The sequence below is a fragment of the Rhipicephalus sanguineus genome, chromosome 3 (assembly GCF_013339695.2).
Source record: "Rhipicephalus sanguineus isolate Rsan-2018 chromosome 3, BIME_Rsan_1.4, whole genome shotgun sequence".
Taxonomy (NCBI): domain Eukaryota; kingdom Metazoa; phylum Arthropoda; class Arachnida; order Ixodida; family Ixodidae; genus Rhipicephalus; species Rhipicephalus sanguineus.
In genome coordinates this window covers 145572860-145597532 of record NC_051178.1, presented here as the reverse complement: position 1 = coordinate 145597532, position 24673 = coordinate 145572860, and the positions used below count along the sequence as shown (strand labels likewise).

General features: G+C 43.4%; 1 protein-coding gene across 2 annotated transcripts in view; it reads left to right on the top strand.

Moving 5' to 3' along the window:
- The window catches only part of LOC119387375 (uncharacterized), a 36589-nt gene extending 18695 nt beyond the window's left edge, over positions 1-17894 (top strand). The window contains exon 8 of one of the 2 annotated variants that reach the window (XM_037654745.2): positions 7226-17894. In XM_037654745.2, coding sequence (XP_037510673.1) covers positions 7226-7369 — 144 coding nt within the window. In that variant the 3' untranslated portion in view covers positions 7370-17894. Of the gene's footprint in view, positions 1-698 lie in introns of both variants that reach the window. The other variant, XM_037654746.2, reaches the window with a different exon arrangement.
- Positions 17895-24673: the final 6779 nt, after the last annotated feature.

The following is a 24673-nucleotide window of genomic DNA, read 5'->3' as shown; positions in this document are numbered from 1 at the left end:
TGTCGCAAGACGAAGGTGAGCTAAAGTCAGCAGTTCCACTTCATCACTTTAACCTTTTTAGGCTCATCAATTCAAATCTGGTCACGAAGTTCACAACACTCCATTCTTTTATCCGAAAAGAACGCCAAAACACAGCAATAAACAAAGCCACAAGTGCGTTCGAAGCCATAAGCACAAAGATTAGGCAAATCCGTGTGCTACCCATCATTCCCATGGTGGCTGAACAATCGCAACGCCAGAGTTCCCTCTAGGTAATTCTAGGAAACTCTGTGCTTCTGGTGACCGCGCATACCTATAATTTTAATTGATTTTATCGTGACCTTCAGATGACCTTGTTCACTTTCTAAAAGAGGAGGCTTTGATCAATCAATATACCTAATCATAATTTCATGCAGAAAGGACAATGCTAGCAGCATAACGATGAGTTTCAGAAAGGATGTTTCTGATAGATTACATTCCTTAATGTTACTCCTTTCTGAATGCTGCCTTAGTGCAGCTCTTTAGCCATTCCCGTAGCACTGTCAATCTTTCGTTATATTGCAGTCCCATCCTTTCGATGAGAACCACCCAACCGAGATTAGCACCATTCTAATAGGATTTAGTGTGTCCAGGTTAGCAGCCAAGTAATTAATCCATTTCTCTTGGCACACCTCTTTGGCACCTTCCACCTTTTTACCCGAACCTTTGCGAACGAGCAGGTGGCCAAGAAGAAGCGTCCCTGCCAGCTAGCCTGCCTTGTCGCGTTCATCTTGCTCATCGTCTGCGTCGCTGTGGCTGCCATCGTCTTCTTTCTCGTCTTCTCGTAGCCTTGACTGTGGCGTCGCAGCTCTTGCTGGCACCTGCCCACTGAGCCCATCCTCGTCCTCCTTCAAACTCTCTTCAACTGCACCTTCAGAAACATTGTTCCATTTTCCTCACATTGCTCACTTAAGCTGTTCCGTCAAAGCGTACTTCCCTGTGTGGGCATTGTGTGCAGGCCTCCTTCCCGAGGCACCTTTGTAGATACTAGACGTGCGCACGTGCGTGTGGCATTGCTGCAGAAGCGCAACGAGAGATCATTGTGGAGAATGGTGAACGGAGGCACTTGTGTGTCTCTGTGCTTACTTCTCATCATCACTGAGCCTTCTTTCTTCTTCTGTTTGTACAAAGGACATCTGCTCAACAGAAACTCGGTCGGTAAGAGGAAAGTCTTGTCCACATTAAAGCTGACCCTAAATACAGCTTGACTGATGTGACATGGAAATGATAGAAAAAAAGTGGCTTCTACCTTTTTCTCTTCTGCCTCCGTGTTAGTTGGTGTATTGTATATGCATATATATAAAGGAAGCCAGCTTTTCTTTTATTTCACTTCATTACAACGGTACCTATGCTCAGGCAATTCTCAGGAGTGCTAGTTCATTTCTATATAAGCTTCTGTATTGTTTGCTTTGTTCCCAGTATTTACAATGCAATAGTTTGCTGGAGAAAAGAAGTTCGAGGCCTGTATACAGAAAGAAAAAGCATGCATTTTCAGGACACACAGGAGAGGTTTAGTATCCATACATTTTGTGCCAGATTGCATAAGTTGTATGCTTAAATATCAGAGCAGCGTTTATTTTTATACATATTTTTTTTCTTTAGAGGTGTCTTATTGACATGGAGACCTGTGACCTGATTTTTTGTTGAGCAGGGGTACACTATGTGTTACCTTAATTCACTACTACTGCTTAACAAATTATTTAAAAAGAAACATAAAGGAATGTAGATGACAGAGAGAGATAACACTAACTTACAATATTTTCTTAGCTTGCCCTCTTTCTCAGAGCTTTCACGCACTATGACCTCCTGTTTGTGCCATATACTATGTGCTCTGCAGGTATCAATTCGCTGTTCTTTCAATATGGATGGCCCTTTGACCTTCAGGGGGATGAAGACACCACGCTAGTGATAGCGTAAGGCTGGAGGTTACGAAATATGTCTATACTGCTCCATGAGGATATATGCTTTGGAAGGGGCACAGTGAAAGTGCATAAGCTTGAGCAGGGAGGTTAAATTTCACGTACATATTTATATAATGTAGTCACCTTTACTGATGTATACCCACATCGGTCTGTTTTAAACGTGTTTAAGAGTCGCGTTTCTTCGCTACCATGCTCATTCTTGGTAATGGTTCAGGTATAACATTTGCTGCGGTGCTCGCAGAGCGCACTTCTGCTAGCTTAGGGCTATTGTTAGCCTTTGTAGCTGCACGATGTTCCTCAGAGCGATCAGCCTCAGTTATCACTACCTTCTAAACTTGTGGTATTAGCCCCGAGAAGTTGGAGTGGCGCCGCCTGGCGGGAGGCTTGGATGACGTCACGGCAAGGACTCTTCGACGCCCGCCGAGACGCGCCGGGATATCACGCGCTTGCTTCGTGCGCTGTGCCGCTGTTTACGTTCGCTTTTTGCCTGTCTCAAGAACAGCATCGATAATGTTCCTAGTAAAACGGCAAAAAGTTATATGCATTTTTTCTTCACAGTCCCCAACGGTGCCCGCGCGCCGTCGTGCACACTTTGAAAGCGGTGACCAGGTTTGTTGTTGTGCCGCGCTGCTAACTTCGGGGATGGGTCTAATTCCCAACCACAGCAGCCGCATTCTGACGGGTGTGAAAAGCAACATTCATATACTTAGATACAGGAACACGTTAAAGAATTCGAGGCGGTCAAAATTAATCTGCAGCGTGTCCCACAATCATATCGTGGTCTTGACATGCAAGACACCTTATTCACATTATTAGGTTGCGTTGTTCACGGGTGATTCCTTTAAAAAATATGATGGCTTCGCCTCCACAAGTGTTATTTGCATCGGACGCATCCGCGATTGGCGGACAGCGTTCTTGCCGGTGTGCCAAGCCCCGCGCACGATTAGGAAAGCGCATGCAGTATTGAGCTTCGCAAAATATCTCGAAAGCGCTCGCCCGAGAATACTGCCGCAGTTGTGTTTGTTTTTCTTCTGTACTCGCTCACTCGTGATGTTGTTTAGTTTCACGTCTTTCTCGCAATAATTTCAGAGCTTCAGAGCTTCGCAAAATGTCTCGAAAGCGCTCGCCCGAGAACACTGCCGCAGTTTTGTTTGTTTTTCTTCTGTACTCGCTCACTCATCATGTTGTTTAGTTTCACGTCTTTCTCGCAATAATTTCGGGGCTTCATTTCACAACATAAAAAAGTTGAGGTTAATTGCGGAAACTCCTTATTGCTGTCAGATTGTGTATTCATGCAGCATCGTAGCAACGGCGCTGTTACACTTGTATAAGTACTATAGTTTAGATATCCAGCTCAGGAATTATTATTTTTTTTGCATTTGATATACTCCTGAGCATCATGAACCTTTATGTGGACATGACGTGCGAGACCATTAATTGACTCATTAATGTGAAGGACGTTCAATTAATACGTGGGCCACATTACTGAGAGTGCCATCGAAACAGTTCAAAACGCTCATTTCGACTTTCAGGTGTTTGTTTTGCAGACGATTGTTATCAACAGTGCTCCCACGAGAATTTGACATTACCGCTCATGACCCGGCGGTTGATCGGACGAACAGTTCATGCAAATCAGGGTACACGGCCACATAATCCCAGACGAGTGTTGAGAAGAAATGCTTACATAATCCAAGTATACTAACACCTCAGAATTTCCGAAACCATTGTGTGCATGGCAGTATTATTTTGTTTAATTTCCCGGATGTATTAAGTGATTATTTACGATAGACAGATTCATCTAAAGTCTTCTGTAGCAGAAAGTGCAATTCTGTCAAATCATCTAGATAATCTGCAAAGGCATACATAACTTGTACGATAAGCCGCAATGTAGTTAGTGAATTGAAAACGTCCTAATTTAATTTGTAATCTTCGGGACGTGTGTTCTAACCGTGGAGTCTACGCCAAGTTGTAATGAAGTTAGAACCATTAGCGTAAATTTTTTTAGCACCGATGTCTTGGAGCACGCGGTGAAAACAACGAATGTCTTGCTCTCGTGCATCACCATTTTCACGGTGAAGCTTCCGTTCGGACGGAAATTCGCCCATTATAAGCTATATTATCCAGACTTCCTACAGCTTACTAAACTTTCGCTAGTAGTGTAAACTCCTACCTTCTCCCTTGGGAGATTTGCATTGCAAGAATGAGCAGTAATCACCACCGTATCGCGAAAGAGCGGGTACGTGGCGGGCGCGGCGGGTGCAGAAAAAGGCAATCCTCGGCCGTGGCGCAAGCGAGCCCTTGCCGTGACGTCAGATCGCCGCGACTGCCGCGCCGCCAGTGTTCGTTCTCGGGGCTAATAGTCTATGATCTCATGTTGAACGGACACATCAAGCTGGCAGCTCCAAAGCATAGACGATAGGCTTACCTCTTTCTAGCAGATGTACTTTGTATGGTCACTGTAGGCACATAGGGGCAGGGGCAGTGCTTTGCCTTTGTAGTGCCTGGTTAATACTTCAAGGAGGAGCTGCTGCTTCTTAAAATGTCTCAATTTCCGTAAAATAAAAGGACATCAGCTCATAACTCCCACATCTTTGGACATTAAGTATGGCTGGGAATAATGCTTGCTTGCAGTAAAAAAGGTTAGGAAGCTGGTGGTTGGCAGCATACCACTTTTATGGCCTGATTGCGGGCTGTTATGGTGAGTTTATTTAAACAAGTCAAAAGCCAGTTGTTTAATTGGTGTTGTCTGGATATACCAGGCCCTTGTTTCAGCTGATGAGGACCATGAAGACACGTTCGCAAGCTTTCTTGTTGCGTGTTTCTTGGTACTCGTACTCTGCATGCTTATGATGAGACTAATGTGATAGCTGTGGAGATAGCTCACTTTGAATGCACACTTAATTTTAATAGCGATGTTGTAAGGCAATATAATTTTTTAAATAGTTGTGATAAAAATAGGGCTACTTGTAGAATCCAATGTGAACAAAAAGTTATAATGGTTAATCTCTTTTTCTTTTTTTGCACATAGATGCTTCTTGTCAGCATAATGTTACAATAAACAAGCAAACATTTCATGCGCTGTGGAATCATTACCCTTCTTAGGTGAGATGAGAAAATTTATTGTAATGTATGACACACACATTTTTCTTTGTTATGAGTGTTTGTATTTAAGGGCCACGCTGCTCATTGAAGTAGGAAGTAACATTGAAAACTTCATTAGCATTTCATTTGAATGCTGTGTACGAAAAGGTATGGAGTCCAGTGCTGGATCATACACCCCAAGCTAATGAACCTGCCTATGTTCGGTTCCTTGTGATATACATGATACTATGTGTTGCTACAAAGTATTTTTCTTCCATGGCCGCGCACGCAATGTTGGTGGCCTTGTTGGCTAGTGTAGTTTTAGAGGAGTGGGCAGCTGTCGTTCATGTTGCTCACTGAGGCACCCATTGTGTCGCAAGGCTTGTCCTACTTCTGCTGTTTTGCATTGTTATCTTGGCAATCTGTTTATGTGGAGTCGGTTCTGTTGTTGAAGCGCCAAAGTCTGTGTACCTGCTGTTTCGAGAACAGTGTCCTCCATGATTTTAGTGCTCTCTTCCATCAAGATTGTTTGTCTTTTGTGGAAGTGTGAGCTGGAGTGAGATCAGCCGCTTCTTATTAGCACACGACACTGTCTCGAGGACTTTGTGTCATCGGTTTCCTCTCCTAGCGTCAGTCTTGCTTTACTGGTATTTCTCCTCAGACACTTTCCTGTGTCGTCAAGAAAGGCTTGTACATAAAGAGCTGTATAGCAGTTGTAGGCATTATTATAGTGTGCATATAGCATACAGTCTTCCTTCATAAAATAGAACCTGTACAATAGTACATACAAATATTATACATATATATTATGTATATTGGTATGTATATACATGGTGTTTTCTTTTTTTTCTTTTTGCAATTCACCTACCACTGAAGTTGAGTGACAGCTGCACAAATGTATCGTTAGCGGCAATATACTATTCCTGGGCATGTCAGAACATGAAGGAAGTGGGCGTGACTGTTTCACTAGATCACTTCATTTTCAATCATCACTCATGCATTCTGGCCATCACTTGATGCTGCCGTCATTAAAAAAACTGTACCTAACAGATAACGCTGCTTTTCAGTATGTACTACGTCCTAGATGTAATATGTACGCTTCATAGAATATTAGAGTGGCCTGAAGGAAGGTGAATGTTTGTGGAGGCGCTAAAACAAAAAGACAAGTGCCAGTATGGTGACTTTTTTTTTGTGCATTCCTCAGGTTATTCATCATTCTTGCATCATTTCAATGTTAATATTCATTTTACCAACGTTTCTTCTTGGAGCCACAGCAGTGCAGGAAAACTTTCACGCTTCAATGTGTGAAAATAGTTAAAATGCGACTGGGGCCCATATTGCATTATAAATGGTATTGACTGCAGATAGTGACTTCACTTTTTTTTATGTTTAGTAAGGCTTCGCATGCCTTGTCATTTTTTAACAAAGTCCCGTGGCAGTAAAAGTGCAACAAATGTGAGAGTTGTTCGCCAGTTTTCGTTTGCACACCCAAAGCTAACTGAAAGTTCTATAAAAAGGTACATGTGTGCAAACGTTAGAACACCAAAAATTTATGTAATAAATAATGAAGTCCTTTATGATGAAGCAGCAGCATTGCATTCAAATGCTAGGAAAGTTTGTCATAGCGGCCAGTTGATTTTTTGGGCATGCATGTGATTATAGAGTTCCAACTAGTGCGGCAGTGCTATAAAGTTAACTTAATTACAGTAAAGAAAAGTAATTCATTGCCTTTTACAATGCCGGAAGCATGGAAAGCTTATCAACTAGAGTTTTGCTCAATCTTGCGCTTTAGTGCAATAATATCATCTACTTTACATTTCGAGATAGCTGCGCATTTTCTGTTAGCCCAATGCCATCTGCTCGATGTTTGTTGCACTGTTACTGCTAGTGTGAATGTTGGCATTCTACTGATTATGCCGTGTTGCATGAACTCGATTTGCATCTTTTTGCTGCACGCAAACTTCCTTCATTGAGGTCTGTAAGCAACCAGCAAACTTTTTGAAAGCATAGGCATGCCATGGAAATTGCTGAATGATTGAGTGCGTACTTATGTCAGAGATCCCACCTCTGAGATGATCACCGATAGCACAATAAGCCTACAATAACTGGCGTGATTTCCGGTGACGCGTACTGTAGCACTAAAAGTGTGCTGTAGTGATAGCTGTTGTGAGCTGGCAAGCCTGCCCTCATAAAACTTTATGCAGGCTTACCAGGCTTGGATGTTACCTATGAAAACAGCCGCACAAAATGCATTTGATGTTGCCAATCAAGCTCAAAAGCTTACTTGTGGAGTGAGCCACTTTCATGCTTCTACCTATGACCACACCATTCCTACCATCCGACTATAGTGGGAACCTTGCTGCCTGACAGCAATTTTTATCAGTTGTGACATGAGGCATTACTTGATCAAAATTTGTCTCATCGTATGATAATAAGCTGTGCTTAAATAAGTGTATGCATATGTATCAGATTAGAGTATTCGTGTCACTGAGGCTCTAATTGTAAGAGATGTTGAGTAGTATTTCAATGCATACTTTTTCTTACCTCTTAGTGCAAGAATTTCTCATTTCTGTTTTTGCTTCTGATGAAAGTATCGAGTGGATAGGCTCGTCATGGCAACATGCACCACAGGGATTGTTATGATCATTTTAACTTGAAAGCCTCCATTGTTGAAAACCTCCTTTAAAAAAGTTTCCCGCAATACACAATAGAAATTGAAATTGAGCATCAACATTATACTTGTGCTGCTGCCGTTTGCTTTTTGTGGCAGCTCCAATGAACAACCAAGGGCTTTAGATGCATGAAGAGACCTCAGGTATGACACAGGCATCTGGGGCGGTATTCCGAGATCACATTCAGCGACGGTGTCACATTGCATGGCATAGAGTCTGACGTGTTCAATGACGGAATCAACTACTTGCCCATAATGTTGTCATTGCACTGGCCGTTGGCGTTGTCGAACTTCTCGCAACACAAGAGTGAGCACACTGTACGAGTGCAGAACGGCTTGAGTTTGGCATTTTCGAGTGAATACTCGCTTTTATGCCATGGCTAAGCTTGGCTCTGGCTGCTCAAGGTATAAAAAGTGTTAAAAATGCTTTTAACGTCCTTTTGTGTTGTTGTGTAAAGTGCAGTATAATTTTTGAAGAACGCACGCTTGCGCTAAATGTATCTTCATTTAGAGTTTAGAACGGCATATTCACAGAAGTCAGCCAAAATGCTTTGCACATCTGCCATGGAAGAATACTAGAAATTGTCATCTATGTCACTGAAATGCTAGCCTTAACCACCAACCAATGTTGATAAGGTGAGCTCGTTTACTCCAGGCATGTCAAGAGCACTGCAGAGCACCGCGACATAAAATTGGCGTCGCTGGAACTACTAGATGGCACCGTCAGTTTTTCTGTTTTTGTCACCAGCCACTCAGTGCGCATCTAAAGGGACTGTTTAGCGATGTCTCCAAAAGCGATCATCTCAGAATACAGTCACCTGATGTGTTACTCTGAAATTTGCCATTACATCTGCATGAGCATAACATGACAGCTACTATAATGTGGGAGCTGACTTTTTGGTGTTTCAGAAATAATTGAATGACTTGATGCAGCATGTGACAGCCACCATCAAGGCTTAAAAATAATATTGATAAAAGTTTGCTTACTTCATATATACCACAAGTATAGCAAGTTAACGTCACCTGGCTGACCATGCTATGCTGCATTTTGCGAAACTTTGTGGTTGATTACATTGAAAAGTCTGTTTATGTAGGTGTATTCTTGGGCTGGCTTTTTTAATCAGAGCTTCATATGCCTGGTCATTGGACTTGGTGCATTGAAAAAACAATAAGAAGTGTTACCTTGTTGTATTTTAGCATAATTTGTAATGTAGTGTCTTAGCATAATTAGCATAATTTGAAATGTAGTGTTTTATGTTTGAAATTGCCAGGTAAGAAAAGGACCAGAAGAGGGACATCGACGAAATAGTGGTAACTCATAAGTAAAAAGCTGCAGTGCTAAATGGCTGGGGACAGAGGAAAAGAGAAGCACGACAAGCGCTTGCATTTTTTCCTCTGTCCTCGTCCTTCTAGCACTTGTCAATTGTGAAAAGGTAAAGCATTTTAATTATTTACAGTTTATGCAAATACAGTTTGTAGGGAGTATTTATGTAATGTCATGTGTACAATATTATTGTCCTATTCGCAGCTTCCAGTGGGCTGCTTCAGATGACATGGGGTTTTTAATAGTTCTGACTGTTCAACAATATGGTGTCCTCCATTGTGTCATGCATGCCTCCTATATTGTTATGATATAGTCTCTGCCTTGCAACATTGGGCTGCATCTAAGGCTTTAGACAGTCATATTTATCCTTGTCATTTGAATTAAGTCGCTGTGGTTACCCAGAAGTCACTTCCCCAACCTTTGCTTCAGGCACTGAATGCTCCATTGTGAAATTTTATCAACAGTAATGCTTCAAAATCTCAAGAAAGATGTCTTGTGTACAGAGACAGTCGTGTACCCTATCCAGCATCTGGCATGCCCATCAACTGGTCAGGAAAGGTAGGTTACATGTTACGGTTAGTCAACCCTCTCCTTTCGTAACAGATCTGTGTGAGTAAAAACAAAACACCCTGTATATATATATATACATGCATAAGACACTACTTTAAATACAGCACTTTACTTAAAGCGCTCGCTCAGTGGAACTACTGTTCAAAGTATCTAAACAATGTCTTGTTTTAGGCATAAGCTCCAGTGGGCACCGATTCCGTTGTCTTTCCTTTTGTTTTTCTGGTGCCTTTTGGCTGCTAGTGGTTTGATCGCATTGCGAGAGTCTGTGATATAATTTTGAATGTGGCAGCTAGTCCCGAGTGCTCACAGCCAGCTCCTTGAAACGGTAGTGTTTCAGAATTTTCCTCTGTCACTGTGTTTTTTTCTGCTACTGCATTTTCTCGATTTGACTCTGCCATCCAACACGCAACTCATTGTTGAAAAAAGTGAATTCTTGCACACACAGCATGTTCACCTGCCATCAAGGCATCTTGAGTTTCTTTTGGTCACGTTGCCTCAAGTGTCCCCAGGAAGACTTTGTATTGTCAGTCTTTTTTCAGCGTTCCATTGGCTAGTAACATCACTCATACCACATTGTGTGTGAACAGTGTTTTCATCTTTAATACATAGCTAAAACCGTTTCTTTATTTTTCACTCTTTAAAGTTAAGTATTGTGAGGCACTTGGAATATTTGTACCACTCAAACATTCACCAAGCTATATTCATTTGAGGCTGAGCAAAAGAGTGCCATCACATTTTTCACTATGTATGCGTGGTAATGCGTACAGTGATACTGCACCTAGCATTCTCACTTATGTTGTATGTTCTCATGTCTTGTTGACTTGCGAGCCTTGTTGCGGTTAGACCACTGCTGAATACCCCTCATACATTCCACAGAATGTGTTGGATTGCACACGTTTTGTATGCACAGTTCATGACAGGTTTTTTTTTTTTTTCACCTTTGACAACACTATTTAAGCATGCACACGTTTAAGCGAGATTAACTCAGTTCTTGGTTGTGCAATGAAACATTCAGTTTGCATGTGCCTAGACGAGCGACGACACAATTCCACATTCCATTTGTCAGTTTCCTTATTAAAGCTTCTTGGCATGTTTCATCATGTTGCACTGAGCTTTTAAGGAATGCATGCTCGGTGTGACGATGTGGAAAATGCAATAGCAAGTTGCCTAGATGGCTGCGCTGCTTTCGCAGTTAGACAGCATTGCGTGTGCATGCGTGCTTCCGTATGTGTGTGAACGTGCTTTTGTCCCAATAGCATGCCATACGTGAGTACTAGTGTTTTTTTCAGGAGAGGCTTGGAAGATGCTGCCTATGTGAAAGCTATGTTAACTGCCTGTGTTTCGTCATACATGCATTCTTTCTTGTTACCTCCGAGTGAGGATGTACTTGTAACACCATTAACACAGTGTTGTCCACTCTATGTGTGAAGAAATGTATGTGCCTTACTTACGAATGAATTCATTCACTCTCTGTGCAACTCTGGGGTAAGCTGTTTTTGAGTCATGATTGAAGCATTGACCCAAGTGCTTCTTATTGTGTAGCTTGCACATGTAACTCTACACTGCTAGCCCTTCTGTCTTATTAACACTGCTACTCCCTGCAGCAATCTCTAGTGTCGCCACGCTGTAGAACGGCTGTGCATGTGCACTGCAGTTCCACATGTAATGCATTTGAACCACTCTGTAGGTAGGTAGTGTTGGCTTTATATAGCAGCCAGAGTACAGACACAGCATTTAAAGAAAAAAGAAAGAAGCCTCTGTTTTGTGGGTTGTTTGTTTCTTCACATTGTTCTGGTGTTACGAATTTTTCTTGGAAAGTGTGGCAGACCTGGTTGAAATTTTTCAAAGCTTATGCCGAGGAACACTTGCACGCTGTTGTGGAACTCGGCTGCACATTATGTGGCCAGGCTTCAGCACAATGCATTTGGTTGCTGTTAAGAAAGAACGCTGATCACTGTAATCTGTGAGGCAGAAAGTAACTGTTTGACTTCTTGCTGAGGCATTGTCTTTCCGATAAGGTAGCAGTCCTTTGTTACATGCTCAGTGCTGTTTACCCGTATTGCTCATTGGGACACGTTCATGCTTATGAACAATCCTGGATGCGATAATTCACCAGGGGCATGTGTTGCCCATCTATAGAAATGGTAGTGTCTTCTAAGAATCATGCTTTTTTATTATTACCTTGTTACACAAGCTGCTTTGTTGTACGTCATCAAAAACTTGGAAAAACGAACAAAAACAGTGTTAATACAATTGAGTATAGCAATATGATTATTGCGTATAATAAATGTATGAGGTCTTGGTTGGGCAGACGTTTATTTGGCCCGAAGACCCGGCAGCGAACAGGCACGGTGAACCCACAATGATGATGATGATAATGTAAAGATGAAGAAGATGTGTATCATAAATGCCCACAATATGAACAATTTTGGGAAATTGGATATTTGTTAACAGCGGCATGGTTAAGATATATTTCTTAGTTTAATTTTGCGATATTGCTGGAATGTACTACTAAAGCACTCTGGGATCCCCAAGTGAACTGGTCTTTGAATTTATTAATCATGCTTTCTCCCTGGCTATGGAATCAACTTTGCTACTTTTGTCATGTCCACTTTTGAGGAAATGGGCTTGCGTCAATAAAGTGAGGAGGATGCCTTCCTAGATCTGGTTGATAATTCCGAGAAAAATGGAATGGATGCTTGTTTGGTCGCGCAGCTGCAATACGGATGAAGTCATTGATAGTTTGAGAAATGGAAATTGCAACCGTCAGGCATCACCTAATATTTTTTACCGTCTGCCTAGCGCCTTATTTCAAGAGAAAAAAAAAGTGGCAGAATTGTTACTTTTGAAGCATCTCAACCCTCAGTGTTAAGTGATTAAAAGTCGTGTTGTATTCTCGTTTGCTTAGTCTCTTGATTAGCAATGTCTGGGTAAGAACAAAAAGTGAAATATTCTCAGGCTTAATTTAATGACACAGTAGTCATTAATAGCCAGCAGTCAACCTGGGAGCTCAACATATTGTTCCCAGTCAGTTATGTTCTTCAGCACTTGCCATGGCATTTTGTTATATCAAAAACATGTGTTAAACTTTTTCTGAAATCACTTTGAAAACGAGGGATTAATTGATTTCTTATTAAATGTTATTCAGTCATGGACACTTGCTCAGCACTTTTATGGCATATGCGTAAGGCTGTATAAGACTGGCGTGATGAGCTGGCGTGATGAACTGTTGCTATGTGGGAATGCTTACTTGTTACAAAGAAAAATGGACAGCGGTACACAGCCACAGCATAGAGCCTTTTGAGGCAGGCACACGTATGTTAGGGTTAGCACATGGCTGTAAAGATGAGTGTAGCAACCGGGGAACACAGAAGATTTGTATGGCCTGAAACACCTGTTACTTGTGTGGACACCACTAATTCGTCATTACTGCATGTGCATCATGACCCTAAGTGTCACTGGCTAATCCAGCACTTGGTCTTTGCCATGTGCTTGTCATGATGTTGAGTGTTTCAGGCTTCAATGAGATGAGGTTTCACATTAGGACTAGTGGTCAGAGTATCTGAGGCTTCTGATGTTGGCATGATTGTTGTACATAGTTTAAGAATATCCTTCAAAAACAAGCCCCATACCAACTTCTGATAGAGTGTACTCAAATCTCTTTTGTTCGTCTGTTGGGTGTTGGCCTGTGTTTTTTAATTGTTTTAATTATTAATTATTTAACTACTTTTAATTAATTTTTATTAGTTTAACATTTGTGTCTTCACAGGCTTTTCATGAACTGTCATAAATACTGCTATACTAATGCAAAAGTGGTGTTGTGCTTTTATAATTTGACTTTAGTGAACTTACCTCATGCCATGCAATATCAAGTAAGTTATTAAAATTTCGTTAAAACATAATGAGCCTGCACATTTTGTGTCTCTGTGCATGGTATCTCTATTCTTGAACATTATTTTGTCTTTTTAGCAAGGCTAATTAACTGTGCAGGCTTTTGCTAAAATAACTTATATGGGTAACTTATAGTTGCATCATATAAGCTTCACTAGTTTCTGTGTATTTTGGGTTATGTGAGTTGTAAAAAAAAGCAAAGAGCCATTCTTTGCTATAAAATATAATAGTTGTATTACTTGATAGTTAACCTGTAAGATATGAGAAACACTTGTTATCAACACATCACCTTGTTTGTAACCTCATCATTTGGCAAATATATTTATACAGAGCCATTTCTTACATGTGGTTCCTGGGTGCAGTTTGAGTGTGCCATCTCATTATTTATGTCTCAGGAAAAAGAAAGTCAGGAACATGCTGATGTGTTTTCACTGCATACATGATTCAGAGTGCTGGAAAGATGAAGTTTGCTCCACCAATACAGATAACATGTGGTCACTTGTGATATTCATAAGCGCTATGTTATATAACTGCATATTAAGAACAGAAGCTTGAAAATTAAATGAAAGTGTGGCAGTGTCATTTTATAGAACGGCTCAATTTCAAATAGTGGTTTATTTGAAGCTTTGACTCCAGAATACTGCAGGTATCTTTTCAAAACACTTCCGCTTTATGAGATGTCTTTGTAACCTTGTTGACATTGTTACCAAGCTGATCAGTTGTAACTTTTCAAGCCCTTGTTATGTACATGCCCCTCATATTTTCAGATAGCAGCATTTACTTCTCTTCTTGCAACTGGTCATGTGTGACAGCTAATGCAGGAATCTGTGAGACACTCCTTTCATTTTCGCTTGCTTCGAGCAAGCTCTGCCTGCCTTGGGGAAAAAAATGTTATTGAGAAATTGTTGGTGTCAAGAATGTTCTGGTAATGAAATAGCTTCATGGTTTCCCATTGTAAATGTTTCTTGTTGGATGTTTGTCTAAAACCAATTGATTATGTTATCCTTCGGCAGTGAAATAAACCTGAGGTGGCACCAGAATATTTCATCGGAGATGGGGAAGGGGGAGGACACTTTATCACTTGGCACTGCATATGATAGGGGCAATGGCAGGGGCTGGCCTCCCCTCCTCCCTTTAGGGCTGCCCCTGAAGTCAGCTGCTGAATTGCTAGATAATTAATGTTGTTCACATCTTATGAAAGGAGCTGCACTTGAAAGCAATATTACATGTTAGGCTTTTGTTGTCGCGAGCAAGAGTACAGCTCGGCAGGTTACTGCTCTGTGCAATTAAGGACTGCTGCTCTTGATGTATCTCTAGACTTTGCACCATGTGCATGTTTTCATTGCATCACTGTTACATGTATGTGGAGAACGAGGCATGCTGAGCTCCTTTGCGAACAGAAGCCCACGTTGTTCGTGCATTTCTTAACACTGCACTGCCAGTGTTCTCAGTTGATGCTACGTCCTCTGTCTTGTCCACTGTTTGAAAGCTTTTAACGTGCCTTTTAATCCGTTTTAACAGTGCTGTCTAAGGGAATAGCATTGCTAGATTATTACTTTCTTGACTTTTGTTACACTGAAACCACTTACGCAAAAGTTTAAGCATTAGCTTTATGGTGAGGCCAAGTGTAATTTTTGCACGGGTAAATTTATCTGGGTTGTACAACTCAACGGTAGAATCAGTGCTGTTGTTCATGGGCAATGCGGTAGGTGTGGGCTACTTAATACTCACGGTACTAACTTCGTTCTTTACTTGATGCGTTTAGTACCCATTATAATTTACTTCTTCCCATAGAAGGCAGCACATGTGTGTGAATTTATGCCCAAAACGTTAATGGCCAGGTGATTCATGTGTGGCCATTGTCCTATCATGGCCAGGATGTCAGGCTATGTACAGTGGATACTGCTCTGTAGCATGAATCTTCTTTTTTATTCAATAGCCTATGTCGTCTTGAACTGTCAGTGTCTTTAGTACAAGTGAGGCTTAAATATGACACATGTGGAAGAAAAGGAAAATGATGATTGTTTGTCAAGATGCAATTTGTTTCTCACGTGAGTTTGTTACTGGGATGTGCTTCGCAGAAAGATGTCTTGGTATCTGATGAAGTGCCACGAGTCGCAAACATGAACATACTGCATCTTGCATTACTTTCTCGAGCAGTACAGCACAGTCATTGAGCTGATGTCGATGTTTTTAGGACCGTAGCAGTACAGGGTTCAATTGATATCAGCGGATTAACAAAACAGTGAACTGGGGAGATTAATTTAATTGGCTTCAAGCATCTTAAACTTTCCTGCTATGTTATCTCAGGATGATCAGGTTAAAACCTCTCTTTGATATGCAGTGATATACAGATATCTGTTGCTGCTTTCAGGTTCTCCACCATGATCTATTGCTTTTCTTTAAACATATATGAACTTAAGTGGCTGCCACCTCATGTTCAATTGTGAAGCATCTCTAATTTAATATAGTTTTATTTCTGTCATGCTTGTTATAAACCAATCCAAAAGAGTGCTGCAATTGACATATAATTGACATTATATATATATATATATATCAATTTATTTGCACGAATACAGTGCAACAGTTTCTGTTTCAGGATCACCACCTTGCTTTAAATTTAGAACCATGTGCTAAATACAGTGCACAACTTTTACATTCTCAGCTGCAAGGCGACCAAGCTGTGTAGGAAAGCCAGGTTTGGGGTGGCTGAAAGCGTGTATTATTGAATGCTAGCGTGTTCAGCAAAACGATAGTTAATGGTGAATATGTCGCGAAGATGTTCACTGCAGCATGAATTCATATGCTGAAACGTTAGTTACAATGTCCTGATCACATTACAGTACGTGAGGTTAAAGCTGTACTCAAATGCTTCATCTTCCACCTTTGAGCATGCTAGCGCAGCAGCAACTTTCATGTCTTAGGTAACACGCACAAAGCTGCTGATGACGACTGTGGTAGTGATAGCAATGTGTGATGTGTGACATATTAACCATGATGTGCATCCGCACTGACACCAGCGCATTTGGAGGCAGGCGCGCTTATAGATAATGGATTGCTAATCGTGCTGAGGCCCTGTGTGTCAAAGCGACGGACACAGCTGCATTATGCATCATTAATTCATATTGTTGTAATGTTTTCTGGGTACAGTCTTACCGTATATTCGTATGCAATTGCTTAGTATTTGTGCAAATACGTCTACAGTGCGTGAGATAGTGCGACTTAGAGATATAAAATTAAGCTATTAAACAACAAACATGGGAGAGGCCTTTGCCCTGCAGTGGGCATAGACAGGCTGATGATGATGATGATGACTTACTGTTCCTTTTAGGCTTACTGCGAATGTCTCTCCATCCCTGGTAAAAACACGTTGAACTGGGCTATTGTGCAATTTTCAGCCGGTAGCATTTTATTTTGGTTGGTTTTAGATCACATTCTTGTCAGTGTATGAGTGTAATCTCAAATGTCGAGCGAATTGCATTTAAATGTTTGTACTTGGAACTATGACAAAAAGAAAAGTGTCTCATAAAGCTGTGTTTGTTGTTTGTTTTGAAGCAAACCTGTGCAGTAACATATTGAACTCAGTAATGCAGTGCGCGACAGCATCACACCCTAAATTGAGATTCAGCACTTTAGACAACCCTAATAGTGACTTCAGAGCTGTCCGCATCTAGTGTAGTGCTAACACGTACTGGTTTTTCTTTATGTTCCTCTAAAAAACACCCAAAGGCTTGCGTATAGGTTTGCCGAACTGTAGGTGAAAATGTAACGATGAAGACGAACGAGTGAAAGATTTGTAGGCGGAGCATTTCTCTCTTTCTTTTTTTTTTAACGATGAAGCCCCAGGGACCAACAGTGCATGTTGACAAAGTTAACAGTGTAGAAATTTGGGCCCCATATGTAAGCACCGTGCAGTAGTGGAGCTGTAGTCTTTGTTGTGCAGCAGAAACTTGATGAACCATACGTACACTGTGTGGTTGCCCTGTAATACGGATCGATATGCAGTATAGTGACACGGCTGTGGGTGTGCCGTATTAGTACAGCACACCCCCGGCATTAGTACGGAGGAGGTCCGTGCCTCACCACCTCTGCACGTATTTTATATAGCTTACCCCACTGTGGTAGTGCAGGTACAGTTGAGCGGGGTGCGATGAGTGCATTGTGTTGGGTTTCTTCTCTCCTGTAGAATAATCAAACTCTCATGCGCCAGTTGCTGGGCATTGTAGATTGCCGCTTCGCCGCATGTGACGAACTGTGTACAATGTGCTGTGTATGATGAAGCTGTACTCACCTTTTTGAATCTGGGAGCGTTGCTTGTCTCATTTATAAGAGGAGGGGTGTGTAAAACGTTATGGTTTCTTTTTTGTCTTGTTTATGAACTGTTTTAGCGATCAATAAAAAATATCGCTCACTTGAACTGTGACGAGCTGCTGGTTTCTTTGAATATTCCAACTCTGTGGCAAGTGCCGGCTAGCACACCATGGCAATACTGCAGATGTTGACAGGTACGTTACACGCTTCAAGGGTGGCATATGCAGTGTGACATGCCTTCGGGAAGTTGGGAAAGGGATGTACTTTTTAGTTATTGACATCATGAGCAGGAACAATGCCCACAATAGTACACATGTTTTATTGCATTTTCATGACATCCACCTAAGTACGACCAATGCTATTCAACGAAAGCTAACGGTCAGTGTGCCTGTTGCGAGAATTAGGTTGTAACTATAGAATAGAACAATTTAAAATATTATTAGTAGCAATAGAGTAATTAGAACTAGTTGTCTGTCTCATTGAAATTCTAAACTTAGAACGGAAGATCTTGTTTAATTACTTGAAGGCTTGAATAAAAGAAAATGGTGGCAAATTGAAGAAATTCAACGATTATTATTACTAAAGGTTCTGTAATGTTGCTGTGCTACTTACGCTGAAAACGCGGCTCAACCGGCTCGAGGCAACGAGCACCGACATCTTTAAACCCAGCTTGAACAAAGAAGAGAAAAAAAGTTCTGAAAGGCAAACTAAGTCATCATCACATATATGGAATCAGTAGTGCTGTGTTCCGAATTTATTGCGTTTTGAAGGTCTTGTAACAGTCGTGCACACAACATCGGCTGGGGTCGAAATAACTGAAGCCGGCCGCATGCCTTTGTTTTCAAACGTATTTAAATAAGTTTTCCAAAGCCATGTCGACTGCAGTGAAAGTATTGCGTAAGGAATATTCTGCTGATTAGTGAATTTATCCTATCTTGATATGTTAGCTCATGATATAAATGTTCAGTGCAAAGCTTTATAGCTCTTAGTTGCAAGGCACAATAACATGGCAATTATTTTAGGCTTTAAATGCGCAAAATTCAAGAGAAGCCCAGACTGCCTTGCTTGCATTCATTACACACTGCTGATGAATAAACTCACATGGCCTCTTATGCATTCACTTAAGACGACTCCAAGGTGAAAGCAATCTTCTTTTTCTTCTCAGTCGATGTATTGATCCTGCCCCGCCACATTCAAAAGCTTTCTGCACCTAACAATGGTTTTGCACTGCCTGGAAAATCGGAGACATCTCACCTGGTTTTGCACTGCCTCCGTGATCGGACCACCTTTGACCAAGCTTCGATGTCATGTCATGTGACCTCACAGTGACGTCATAACGATGTCACAAATTCTGGCGACCTATGACGTCATCGTTACGTCATAGGGTGACGTCATCACGTGATGATTTTTTCATCACTCGTCCCCGACGCCGCGGGACGCCGACGGTCAAATTTCGCGTTTGATGAGGCATTTAAGGCTTTCGCCTTAAAATCCAACCTTTCTCCTCACCGTGTGCCAGGAGGGACAGGGAGCGGCCTTTGCACATTGCAACTCCTCCGTCCCCTCTACTTCTGACGTCACCCAAACGTGGGCGGCGTCCATATCTTATCTCGGCTTGCCGCTCTTAAAGGGACACTAAAGGCAAATATTAAGTCGACGTTGATTGTTGAAATAGCGGTCCAGAAACCTCGTAGTGCTGCTTTTGTGCCAAGGAAGTGCTTATTTTGAAATAAAATCACGTTTTTAGTGGTCCGCATCGCGTTAGCGCGCTTCAAATCTCCCGCCTGAATATACGACTTTCATACGTCACTGCTGCCGTGCCCAACGTTGCCCGCTTTTACTGCGCGGCCGCCGACACTAGTAGCAGCCGAGCGGAAGTAGCGGGACCCACAGTAGCAACAACGGCGCTGCGGCAAAGACTTGCTCAGATGGGCACATTCAAAGCCTTCACCAAGTTGCGGTTGGTCTCGTAATCCTCAGTACGAAAGTGAAGCGAGCACACACGCAGAGGTTTTGACTGTTTAGCATACTGGCGCAATGGCATGACACTAAGCCACTTCTAGCGTAAGGGTTCATTCCGCGGCACCCAGTGAAAAGACACACCGGTTTCCTTGCTGCAGCACTGGCGCGTTGTGCACCATTCGGGCATCCGGCAATATCACACGCATGCGGCATTTTGTCGAACTTTCTGTCAGAGCGACTTTCACGAGCGCGCAAAACACGCACGGCAGTACGCGATGCCGAAACTACCACTGAGACGGGCGAGGCGCAGGTCGGCGAAAACGGAACCTTTGAACCACGCGCGCCGTTCCCCATGGCAACGCCACGGAGGTTTTGTTTTCCATGAATCAAGCGGAAACGAACAAACAGAATTTTATTACGTCTTTTGATGCTCGGAATATTCTTTTTTTACTGCTGCTAGTTTGATTACTAGTGATTTATTGTAGGCCGACTTCCATACGTCATCGGGATCACTTCGAAAATGTCCCACTCGTGGCGCTCATCATGTGATACATTTAGCTTAATTTCTCGGTAAGTAGGGCACTGCTGTTGATAATATTGCCGTTTTAGAAGTTGTCATACATTGGGCTTTCACTCTGACATAAATTGTTATTTGCCTTTAGTGTCCCTTTAATATGGCACTCCTATACTATGCATGTATAGCTGTTTGTTGACACACCTCCTCCTGTAGACCCGTGCGAAGACTCTTCAAAAGTGTAACGCTGTCACCCCACTAGGTGATGTCCGTGGAGTAGTATGTAATCGATTTTTATGGCGTCGGCTGAAGGGCTGTGCTGAAGATCAGAGATATGCGAGGTTGGGGTCGCTTTGATCTGCCGATGTAATTCATGTGGTCTTCAATCTAAGAAAAAAAAAGGAGTCCTTTGACTCTTTTTTGTGAGTCCTTACTTGCCACGTATATGACTCTCTTTAAAGGGACACTAAAGGCAAATATTAAGTCGATGTTGATTGTTGAAATAGCGGTCCAGAAACCTCGTAGTGCTGCTTTTATGCCAAGGAAGTGCTTATTTTGAAATAAAATCACGTTTTAGTGGTCCGCATCATAGGCGTGCGCAGGGTTCCCCATTAGGGGGGGCAAAGGTCCGTCGCAGCGCCCCCCCCCACTCTACTAAGTCAATGCACGGGGCAGATTTTGCGCCCCCCCCCCCCTTTTGGGTGACTAGAAGGGTCAATGTACGGGGCAGATATTGCGCCCCCCCCTCTTAGGTGATTAGGGGGGGCGGCCCCCCCTGCCCCCCCCCCTGTCCGCACGCCTATACATAACTTGCAATTGTGACGTCAGTTCCTGTCTTCCGTCCGCCATCACCGAGCACATACGTCTCAGTGACCGCGCTGTGTTTACGTTCGTGCGCGGATCGTGCGGCGTAGCGCACGTGTTTTGATCGTTTGCCTTGCGCTTATGACGAACGAGAATCGTTCAGCACATTATGCAGCCTGCAGTGTCGTCAGTGGTGCCGCACGTAATGGTTGAAAAAAACTTCGCACGAGTCACTACAGCGGCGCTCTTCGCCGCCTGCATTTTGCGGCGCACAGACTGCACAGATTTCGTCGCTGATTGCTGCATAAAACCATGGCCCAATAACATGTTTGGCACCCAGTCGGGGTTCGTTTCACCGAAGAGCTAAGAGGGCCTCCCGAAAACCAAGGCGCGATCGCTGTGTTCAATTCGGTGCTTCACGTTTCGACAAAAATTAACCTCGCGCATAATTCCGTGGCGATACACTCGGCGAAAAGGTGAGGAGATTCGGAAGCATAACTTGCCTGTTATGAAGTGACACACGCAAACGTTGTGCAACGTCTGAGGTCCTTCTTGTTTACGCGCGCATAAGCCATGTGCTCCGCTTCTCGGACAGCTCTTTCGTGCGGTCGCACGGGGTTTGTGATCACGTTTGGCAAACAGTACGTCCCCGCGTGTGGTCTTTTTTTTATTATTATTGATTTACACTTATCGTGCAGCAGCCAAATATCGCACAAATCGCCGTTGCTATGTGCAGCGTTGACGGGAAATGCGAGAGCCGCAAAGCTTGAGTCGGTGTCGCGTGCTGTCATGTGCTCGGTAATGGCGGCGCATGCCGCGAAATCGTATCCCAGAGTTCCACGATGTGACGTCGTTGCAAGTTATGTATGGTCCGCATCGCGTTAGCGCACTTCGGATCACCCGCCTGCAATCCGACTTTCATACGTCACTGCTGCCGTGCCCAACGTTGCCCGCCTTTACTGCGCGGCCGCCGACACTAGCAGCAGCAGAGCGAAAGTAGCGGGACCCACAGCAGCAACAACGGCCATCGGAGCTTGCCGCAATCGCCGCAATGGATGTGTACGGAGAACTTGACAACGAGACATTGGCTCGCGACGCTGGGCTCCAATTCAGCGACCTGAGCCCCGATGAACGCGGTATGCTGCTGAGGGCTCGTAATGCCGGCGTCGTTGCATGCGGGATTTTGTCGAAATTTCTGTCAGAGCGACTTTCACGAGCGCGCAAAACACAAGCGGCAGTACGCGATCCCGAAACTACCACTGAGACGCGACCGCGTGAGCGAAGTAAGGCGCCGGGCGAAGCGCAGTTCGGCGAAAACGGAAGCTTTGAACCACGCGCGCCGTTCCCCATGGCAATGCCACAGATGTTCCTTTTTCCATGAATCAAACGGAAACGAACAAACAGCATTTTATTACGTCTTTTGATGCACGGAAGGTTCTTTTTTTATTGCTGCTAGTTTGATTACTAGTGATTTATTGTAGGCAGACTCTCATACGTCATCGGGATCACTTCGAAAATGTCCCACTCGTGGCGCTCATCATGTGATACATTTAGCTTAATTTCTCGGTAAGTAGGGCACTGCTGTTGATAATATTGCCGTTTTAGAAGTTGTCATGCATTGAGGTTTCCTTCTGACATAAATTGTTATTTGCCTTTAGTGTCCCTTTAAAGGGGTCATGAACCACTTTTCCAAGTAATGATCTAATGACCTCAGTATCGGAGTTTACTGCCTCCCGAATCGATTGCCGCAAAAATTTCTCGAATCCGTCAAGAACGAGCGGAGTTACGGGGGTTTGGCGCACGCTCGCAGCGCTTTCTCTCTTTTCTCGTGCCGACGAGCGCACTGGAAGCTACATAGGGAGGGATGGCACGGGGGAAAGAAGTTACGTCAGTGCGCGTCATGAAACGCGATCGCTCTCCCGCTGTGATTCGCTTGCGCGAGTGCGGCTACCATGTACTGAGGAGTGCGGCGCCGGCAAGTGGCGGCACCTCGTTGCAAGAAGCGCATATGATCCGAACGCCGCTCTCGATTTACGTCGGCTATCGGCCAATAAGCATGCTATGCCTCTTGCGACGTAAACTGGCAGATCCGCGACGTCAACGTGCAGACGCCCCGCCCACCGACGAGAGTGAGAACCGGCCTCTGTTTGAAAAGAGGGTGCCTGGGGAAACGGCAACTTTGCGCTCCGCTTGTGGCCTTTACGCGGCGCGCACGACTGTAATATTTGGCAGAGCAGTTCATAGCCATGTCAGCTTTCCACAGGATGTGTTTTTTCAACAAGCCCAAGGGGTGCCTCACGACCCCTTTAAAGAGGCAAATGAACTCTCTTTGGAAATCATTATAGTCTCGTCACATGCCTCTTTAAAGAGAGTCATATACGTGGCAAGTCAGCACTCGTCGAAAAGAGTAACACATACTCTTTTTTTTTTTTTTTTTAGGAGCTCGATCCTTAGGCCGTACCCTGCCGTCGCCGTCGAAGCTCCCTTCTCTTAAGCATCGCTTTTGTTTAGGTTGCAGTGGCCGGTGATTTAAGAGGAAATGTTTAGGCCTTGAGCGGTTTGGTTCTAGCGCACCAGAAATTTGAGGTTAAAAGAAATAAGCTCTGTGCACAACTGGTTAAATAAATGGTCGTCTTCGCTTTCACCACCTTTATCGTGGATTGTGAAATGACAACCATCATTCTAGCGCTCTACGAGTGCTTTGTCGAAGGCAGTAGCAGATGCTCTCCCCACCAGGCGCTGGCACAAAAAGACAATAAAACGCTGCGCGCGGCGTTCCGTCGCCGCATCACCGCTCGCACCGTTCCCCCACCTGTCTCCCTCTTCCTGCGCTGCGCACGCCGCACACTCACTCGCTCAGTCGTTCCCGCCACCGAGCGCAGTAGACACTCTCCCCACCCTACCGCCTTCATGAAAGCCAGCAGCGAGATCAGGCGCATAGTCGTTTGCGTCCCATTTCTAAGAAGCTTCGCTCATAGGTTGTATTCGTACACGGAACAACTGCTAATTTTTTATAGAGTGTTGGACTGTAGAGTAAGAAGAAAAATAATTAGTCATAGCGTTGAACTGCGCAGCCATATGTGATATCCAGGAGCCATGACATCTCCGGAATTCATACCTGAACCGCAGTATTGCGAGCGTGCCTAGACATTTAGGTGTGAGCGCTAACGTCAGGATATTAGTGTGTGAATTGCTGTTTCGCATAAGCGCAAATTCTGAAGACAATGTGATTAGCTATAAATTGGCTATATTCTGGGACAGTGGGCCTAACGCCAATGACAATCTGACCAGCTGTGAATTTATTTTCTCGGAATTAAGCGCGAACGCCAAAGTTGTGGCGATCAACAGTATATAACATATTTTGGTTTATATGTCGCGGATGTCTAGGATAACGCGATCAGCTTTAAATTGCTCTATTTTTTGGTATGTAAGCGTAGATGCTGAAGAAAAGGTGGCTCTCTGTAAACTTCTGTGCTTTCACGCGATCACTTTTGTTAGCTGTCAGTCCCGATCCGGTGGTGGTGGTCTCTTTGTTGCACCCAAAAGAGGGGACCAGGACCGATCAGGATCAGATCGAATTTCTCGATGCGACCGACACACTTGCG